This window comes from Onychostruthus taczanowskii, unplaced genomic scaffold (genome assembly GCF_017590055.1).
Source record: "Onychostruthus taczanowskii isolate IOZ18803 unplaced genomic scaffold, ASM1759005v1 scaffold5, whole genome shotgun sequence".
NCBI lineage: Eukaryota > Metazoa > Chordata > Aves > Passeriformes > Passeridae > Onychostruthus > Onychostruthus taczanowskii.
The window spans coordinates 3,401,319-3,409,821 of NW_024502568.1; the positions used below are offsets into that span (position 1 = coordinate 3,401,319).

Consider the following 8,503-nt stretch of genomic DNA (forward strand, 5'->3'; position numbering starts at 1 on the left):
GCAAAAAACCCCACAGCCAAACACCTTAAGCTGAATGCTTCCTAAGGAGACACATTGTCATAGTGAAGCAGGACTAGAGATGATCTCAAGAGACCATTACCCTCTGCCTCTGCCCCAAGGCAGGATCAGCTTTGTCACTCTCATATCTGACAGAAGCTTACAGTCATTTTACTGAGAGAGATATCATAATTTACCTAGGCAATCTATTCCAGTGCTTAATTATCCTTATTCTTAGAAAGTCTTTACAGATTCTTGCCTTGGTCTTCCTTACAGCCCATTACCTCTTGTCCTGCCGCTGTAGCCCATGAAGAACAGATTGCAGTCACACCCAAGTATTCCGCAAGGACACACTCCTGAAAACAGCAGGGTAGCACGAGCATATTTTCCCAAAAGAACTAATGATGGGGAAAATGCATATAGGGATTTAAGAACTACACATGGTTTAAAATCACAGGGAGCAGGATCACTGGGAGGAGAGTCTCTTTTCTGCTGCTGTCCTTTCAGCACAGATCACTGTTCTGAAAAGTTTGAGACATATGCCTTGCCTTCTATGAGACAATGCTCAAGAAAGCTCTTGCAGTGTAAGCATTCTTTATGTCTCTGGACAGTTGCATTTTCATAATCTTCCTGAAAATCAAAGGCAATCCATAGGTGGGGGACAGAAAACATGGGGCAAGAATGGTGGTTAGTGGACCATAGTTTTAAATGATCAGCAGCAGAACCTTTAAGTAGTGGACAGAGAAACAGAGGGCAATGAGATGCCACTGTATTGCCTTTATGTCTGCTGAACCCTTCTACACAGATTGAAACAATCATAGTTTTCCCAGTATTCTCTCTCCTGCAAGCCATCCAACATCTATTTGCTCTGCCTTTTATCTTCATATTTGCAAGGAGTGAAATGGGTTGACAGAGATGACGTAGTCAATCTTTATTTTGTGGATCATATTATATTTCTGCTTTCTGAAGGGATTGGCTGCCTGAACTATGAGGGTTTTTTACTTTGATCTAATTATCTCACTATTCTTAATATATACCTCAAATTTGACTGTAGAATGGGGGTGATTAACTGCATGAGAGATGTCTAATGACTGTGAGTAAGCGGTGAAGGTGGCTATGGGAAGAGGTAAATGTGTGGCTGCTGTGTGCCTTAGGAATGGCTCCATATGCCTATCACCCCTGTGTGGTAAGAGCAGTGTTTTCCATCCCTCTGGCATGGGGAGCTTACATGGAGAGAGAAAGAACTCTCCCTGTGTGGTGGCTGTGTGCACGAGAAGTGATTAATCACTCATCCCTCTGAGACAAGGCAATGGGGTTCCTCACACTGACCAAGTCCTGCATGGGGGCAGCAGTTTACAGGGATGGCTTTGCCTCGCAATCCAATTGCAAAATAGCTGGCACTTGGCAACTGCTGGGGCTGCTGCCGAGGGCAGTCTGTGTCTGAGAAGTCACAATTCTCTTCTCCATAGGCATCTCCTCATTGCTGTGCTCTCCCTGGAGGTTTATGGAATGGGGCACAGGCTGCACCCAGGCAGTGGTGGCAGCAGGAGGCACCGACGATGGGACAGCTCCTTCCTTCTGGCAGGTGGTGTCATGGTGATAGGAAACCAGCTCATTGCTGAAGTTGACCCTCTCCACAGGGGATTCGGGTGTGCCACAGCAGCAGCACTGGCAGCCCAAGAGATTGCTGAAAGCCCTCCTGAAGTCTGCATTGAAAGCATAGATGACTGGATTCACCGAAGAGTTGGCCCAGCCAAACCACACAAAGACGTTGAAGGTGGTTTGGCCGACACAGAGTGACTGCCCTTCAGGGTCCTCCTCCAGGCTGGGCTGGCAGAAAGGCAGCAGGCAGTTCAGCAGGAAGAAGGGCAGCCAGCAGCAAACAAAGACTCCCATTATGATAGAAAGGGTCTGCAGCACCCTGGTCTCCTTGTGCAAGGAACTCCGCAAAGAGGAGGTGGGCTCCTTGCCAGGCGCTGGCCACTGCCCCCCTGCTCTCTCAAGGGTGGAGATGCGGCGGATCTGGGCCTGGGCAATCCTGTAGATCCTGGTATAGGTGATGATCATTATGGCCACGGGGATGTAGAAGCTGATAAGGGAGGAGGTGATGGCATAAGTGCGGTTCAACCTGACATCACAGCGGGGTGTCCCAGGTAGCCAGGAGCCCGAATCTCTACTGTCCTTGGCTTTATGCCAGTGTAGCTGCACGGGGATGAAGGAGATGAGGATGGAGAGAGCCCAGGCCACGGCTATCATGGCACAAGCAAGGTGCTGCGTCATCCTGCGCTCATAGCGAAAGGGGCTGGCGATAGCCCAGTACCGGTCCAGGCTGATGATGCAGAGGTGGAGGATGGAGGCGGTGGAGCACATGATGTCGAAAGCCACCCAGGTGTCACAAAAGTGGCTGCCAAAGAGCCAGGAGCCTCCAGCCACCTCAGTGACCGCCTTCCAGGGCATCACCAAAAGAGCCACGCAGAGGTCCGAGATGGCCAGTGACAGCACGAACCAGTTGGTGACCTTGTTGCGGAGGTGGCGGAAGCGCAGGATGGCGAGGCACACAAGCGCATTGCCCAGCAGCGTGCTCAGCACCAGGGCGCCCAGCAGGCACCCGGTGAGTGCCCGCAGCACCCACGGGCCGCCCCCCAGCGCCGCGCTCCCCATCGGGGGCGCTGCCCCGGCGCAGAGACCGGCCCCGCCGCCCCGTGCCCCCCCCGGCCGCGGCTGCCGGCGGGACAGCTCCCGAGGCGGCGGCGGGACGCCCCCGGCCAGCGCCGCCCGCGGCTGTGGGAGCGGCCGCCCGCGGGGGCATCTCTGCCCGCCGCCCTCGGTGTGCCCCCGGCGGCTCCGGCCGTCCCGGGCTACTCACCCGCCGGCTGCCGGGGCCTCGCCTCTCGCCTCCCGGCTCGCCGCCGCCGCTCCCGGGGCCCGGAGGGAGGGGCCGTCCCGCCGCGCAGCAGCCCCGGGCGGGGCCGGTGCCCGCGGCCCCCGCGCCGCCGGACCGAGCGGGGGCCGCCCGGGAAGGGATCGAGCGCGCTTCCCAACCGCGCGGGGGGCGCTTTCCCCGCAGCATCGCCCTTTGCCGTCCCCAAGCTGTACCTGTCCGAGCGCCCGGGGCGAGGCAGGAGCTGGCGCTCCCCAAGTGTCTCCTTTCGGAGACCGCGGTCACATCTCAGCTTGGTTAGCGAGCGGGATGTCACTTCGTGTCGGTTTACATCCACCGGGAAAGCGCTCAAATCTGGCTGTCAGAATCTGTTTTCACCAAAATAGTATCGTGCAGTTTATTTTTTTGTTTGAATTTTTATGTAATGAAACCAAAAGCACAGAAACCTAAAATTTCTAGTTTGGATCTGCTGCATTTTGGCAATAAGTTGTTCACAGCACCCGAACCCTGCCTCTTTATTTTTCAGCCAAGGGTGTCTTCTGTTTGTTATTATATATCATATAAATGTATATAATTATAGCACATATTTACAGCCTACATTCAATAAAGTATCCTAATGCAAATAGGGCATAATCCTATTTGCCATATCCTATAATCCTACAAATTCATTTTCAAAGAATTTGAAAATGAATTTGTATGGTAATTCTGTCATGAGAAAAAAGATATTAGGACGTGAATAGTAAATATCAATTAATGCAATTAATTGACTGGGGAAACAGGTATTTATTTTTACATTAGGTATTTTTTTATTTCTTTGCCTATTAATTAAAACTACTCCAGCCACTGGTTCCACTACAAATAATTCTCAAACAGTAAGTATATGATTTCCATTGTACTCTTATTCTGGTAATTAGTAGAGAGAGTGGAAATTTTTAAAATAAACGTTGAACAGCATAGCTGGCAGCTTACCATGTAAAAAAATCAGCATATTTAAGCTCAGCTGGTTGGATTGTACCATTTCATAACAGATTGTTAACACTTGGTTCTGTTTTTTAAGATCCTATTTTCTTTGTGCCTTGGGCATCACAGTCTTCATTAAGCAGCCCACTGTGTTATTCCTGCTATGATACTGAAAATTGGAATACACTTCTTGTTAATATGTTTATCTGTAAGACTAACTCATAATTCAAACAACTGCTGGAGAATCTTCTCTAATTAAATATATACCTTGTTAAAGCAGTAGGAGCTGTAAAAGTAACATAGGCTGGCATATAAGAGCCAACTCCACTTTTGTCTTATTTGGAACCATCTGCAGTTCCACATAGGTGGATTTTGCCAACATCTGCAAACCATAGTAGGTGTCTGATGTTCACTGCAATAGTAAGGACTAAATCTTAGTTTGTAAGAATTATCTACACACTTGCTAATTTGACTTGATACATTTACTTTTATGTAGCAATCAATAAAATTACCCCAGATGACAGAATATATTTGTGAAGGATTATAAGTGGGACAGTAGATGGACCTAAGGCAATACAGCACTGACAAGGAAAGAGCAAAGCTTTTGCATATTCAGCAGACAGTAGTGCTGCAGGGCTCTGTAGCACAAGGTAGCCAGCATTCTCCATATTAAAATAACTCTGTGTATCTCCTGTTCCCAGGATCACATTATGCTCTCTGAGAATCTCTGGCTCCTTTTTAGCATGCATTATAAAGGAGAGTGTATTTGATGATGCTGTTTTGTATGCGTATCTGTGAGTGCCCCACCTCAAAATGTTGTGGCTGTTAGTTGAAGTAAAATCTCAAAAGATACATTTCTGATTGCTGTAATTAAAGTAGGCATCTAGGTTGTAGTCAGAACCCCTACTAATATCCTCACTGATAGGAAGGTTGTAGTGTGGACTCAACCCTTACTAAACACAAGAGAATCTGCAGAGAGAGACATTGTGAATGCTCTTACCATGAAGAAAACACCAACAGACACATTCATCTTCTTAGATACCAGAGGATCCAAGTGGAAAATGTAAATGCTTAAGAAACTGTATGGTGAGTCAGTGGCAAAGACAGAAATAGAAGCATTGCCCTGCTTTTATTCCTATATTGGGTTGGAAGGAGTGAAGTGTAAGCTTATGGGAGAGGGAGAAAAGAAAAACACAGAGGAAAACACAATACTGTGTGAAAAACAGTGTGTGAAGTGAGTTGCAAATGCTGTAAGCTTTGATTTTAACTATTTCTTGAATTTATCTTACTTGGGATAAAACAGAAATGTTCTGGGCAAAATAATGGAAAAAATACTGATGGAATGGATAAATCACCCTCTCATGACTTCAGAAAAGTTGCAAGCTTGTTCCATCTGTGAAAAATATAAACTTATGCAGAGAATATATGTAAGACATATTGCAATATGTATATAATAGCTTGGAACTGTATGATTTTTAAATGCAATCAGTGCACTTAAAATCTCTCTCACTCCAAGAAGAGATTTATATAAGAAACCAAAATCAGTTTCCTTCTCCTTCCCCTTTCTTTCTTCTTGTCTTGCTTCTCCATTGTAAAATTACCTCATCCTAGACTAAGTGCTCAAGTGTTTTATAGCACATATGATTAAAAGGAGCCCTGATTCAGAAATTAAAACTGAGCCTTTAACAGTTTACTATGACTGCATTTGGAGCTCATTCCTCAGTCTAGTTCACTGACGTGCTGGCTGGACCACTGAGGCAGGTTAAAACTCAGTGCTCAAACAGGACATGATAATTCAACCCAAGCCTCAAGGTGCCTCCTGGAAGGGCACTGCCTGTGTCATGACCTGTGTTGTGGTGCTGCAGCTGGCTGGGGGCAACAGCAGGCTCTGCTCTGTGCCTGGGAGCTGTGTGCAGGGTTAGTGTAAGTGCCACTGATGCTGTGTGCAGGGTTAGTGTGTCACTGATGCTGTGTGCAGGGTTAGTGTGTCACTGATGCTGTGTGCAGGGTAAGTGTGTGTGTCACTGATGCTGTGTGCAGGGTTAGTGTGTCACTGATGCTGTGTGCAGGGTTAGTGTGTCACTGATGCTCTGTGCAGGGTTAGTGCCAAGAGCCACTGATGCTGTTGCAGGGTTAGTGTGTCACTGATGCTGTGTGCAGGGTTAGTGTGTCACTGATGCTGTGTGCAGGGTAAGTGTAAGTGCCACTGATGCTGTGTGCAGGGTTAGTGTGTCACTGATGCTGTGTGCAGGGTTAGTGTGTCACTGATGCTGTGTGCAGGGTTAGTGTGTCACTGATGCTGTGTGCAGGGTAAGTGTAAGTGCCACTGATGCTGTGTGCAGGGTTAGTGTGTCACTGATGCTGTGTGCAGGGTTAGTGTGTCACTGATGCTCTGTGCAGGGTTAGTGCCAAGAGCCACTGATGCTGTGCTCATACAGGCAATGACTGGAGGATGCAGCCACATTGATCCAGTGACAGCATTTCTGCTTTGTCAAATGAATGTAATACCAAAATGGTTAATTAAATAGCTCATTCAACTCTGAGATCTTGTCCAAATGGGGGAGGTTTATTATAACAAACTTCAGGAAGCAGTGTCAATTTTTACTATGTGGTCAGAATTTCAGACAGCCACAACATTGTGTTTTGTTTTGTGCTCATTTATTTCAGAGATTTAGCAAAACAGAGCCTATGAGCAAGCTGGAAATCTTTCTAGCACCTGGGAGATGTGATCATCTAATAGCTCCATTTACAGCAGTGTGGGATTGGGATACTTCACTGATAAGCATAACATGAAAAAACTTTATAGAATAATTCAGCAACACAAGCTCTCAGTGCTGTCTGGAAAATAGCTCAGGATATGTGTAGGATGCAACACTGCATAATTAGAAGGTGATATTTCTGTGTAGTAAATATACGCCTTTTTTTTTTTTTCCTCATTTCCCTCATTCCTGTCCACCCGTGATGCCAAATGTTGCATATTGGTTTGAACAAACAGACAAACATTTCTCAGCAAATATAATTAACAAACGTCCTTAATAAATAATACACTTTAAAAGTTTCTCCACTTTTGCACTGCCTGTGATTAGTCCTACTCCTACTGGCTGTGCCTGGCTGCAGCATTTCCTGAGGGATTGTCTGCCAGTTAAGTGTAGCTTAAACACACTGCAGTAAATTGAACCTTACCCTTTCCAACTTCCCAACCACTCCCTCTTATTCTGTTTGCCCAAGATAAGGGAGACTTGTTCTTTTAAGGATAAACTCCTTTTTGCTATTATTTCAGACCTGGTTCAACATTCACAAGCAGTGCTTTGTAAACTGGGGTAGGCAGCTCTTGCTTCCAGCTATTTATTCCTGTATCTGTATCTTCCAGCTTCATGTGTATGAAACCAACATAATTGCTAGGACAGTAATGGCAAAAAGACATGGCAAAAAAAAAAAAAAAAAGGTTATTTTTCATCCATAAGACCAATTCATACCAATATTGTCACTGAAACTGTTCACTCATTTGCTCTTGTACATTCTGTAACAATTTCTTCAACTTTCTATGAAAGGTTTGAAAGCTGCTATGTGGTCATATCTTAAGAAAATAATTTATAATACAATCCAATTAAAAGTTTTCATCCGCAAATAGTCCTAAGCCCCTTTCAGCTCACTGAGTTCAGAAGAAATGACTCTTTCAAGTTTCATCTTAGTGGGCTTTTTTTCTTAGAGGACTTCTCTTGTGACTAAATTTATCAGACAGAATTCAAAAGCACCCAGATCCTGATACTCAGTCTCAGCAACATTTTAGAATCATGTTGTGTATTCATAAATAGCATCTGTAGGTTCAGGGCAAATTAAAAACAGATCAACCAGATTATTCCTAAATATTTAATGTGAACTTACCTTAGGAAGAGTATGTGTTTGGAGAATGCAAAGACGAACTCCTGTTCTCATAGCCCCCAAAGTGTACTACAACATTATTTTAAAATTTCATTACAGAATATAAATCAAATATGACTTGGCAAAAAAAAAACCAAAAAACAAACAAACAAAAAAAACCCAAAAAACCCCACACCAATTCCCACGTATTACTTTTCTTCCTGCTTTTGCTGTATCAGCCATAGAAGTGATTTTATCTGTATTAATGACACAGTAAGCAAACAGCACAAGACCAAGACAGGAATTTGTTGTAATCACCTTTGGGGAGAACTAACAAATGTTTATCAACAAGATATTAACTTTAGAAAAGTAAACACTCTCGTTGCACGTGACCATATATGCTGGTAGGAAAAGTGCAAAGTAAAATCCCTGCAGTTGAATGAAGTCTCACAAAAAATAGGTACTGCTGTAGGCTAAGAACCATGCTGCTATCCTGCCTAAAAAACAGAAAGTTTTTAAAAGCTTCAAAACCAGTTGAGACTGAATATATGTGATTCAAAATTAGTGGATGAAATACGTAAGAGAATAATTGTTCTTGTTCCTCTGAATTCCTTATATAAACCCAAAAGAGGTAGGTGGAGAACAACTGGCCAAGATGTTCTCAGGGACAAGAGAAATGGGCTCAGATCTCCTCATTACAGTGACCCCCTTTTCACTTCATCCCAAAAATATGCCTCCCCTAACAACAAAGAGTTACTGCCTGAGCAAGTGACAATCTCAGGCTGAGAAACATGAGGTCCTGTG

The 8,503-nt window shown here is 45.0% G+C and overlaps 1 protein-coding gene across 1 annotated transcript; it reads right to left on the minus strand.

Moving 5' to 3' along the window:
- Positions 1-1,350: 1,350 nt before the first annotated feature.
- On the minus strand, positions 1,351-2,658 carry LOC121341859 (D(1)-like dopamine receptor). The gene has a single exon (XM_041415752.1). It carries the CDS (start codon positions 2,656-2,658, stop codon positions 1,351-1,353), a length of 1,308 nt encoding a protein of 435 aa, XP_041271686.1.
- Between the last annotated feature and the right edge of the window lie 5,845 nt (positions 2,659-8,503).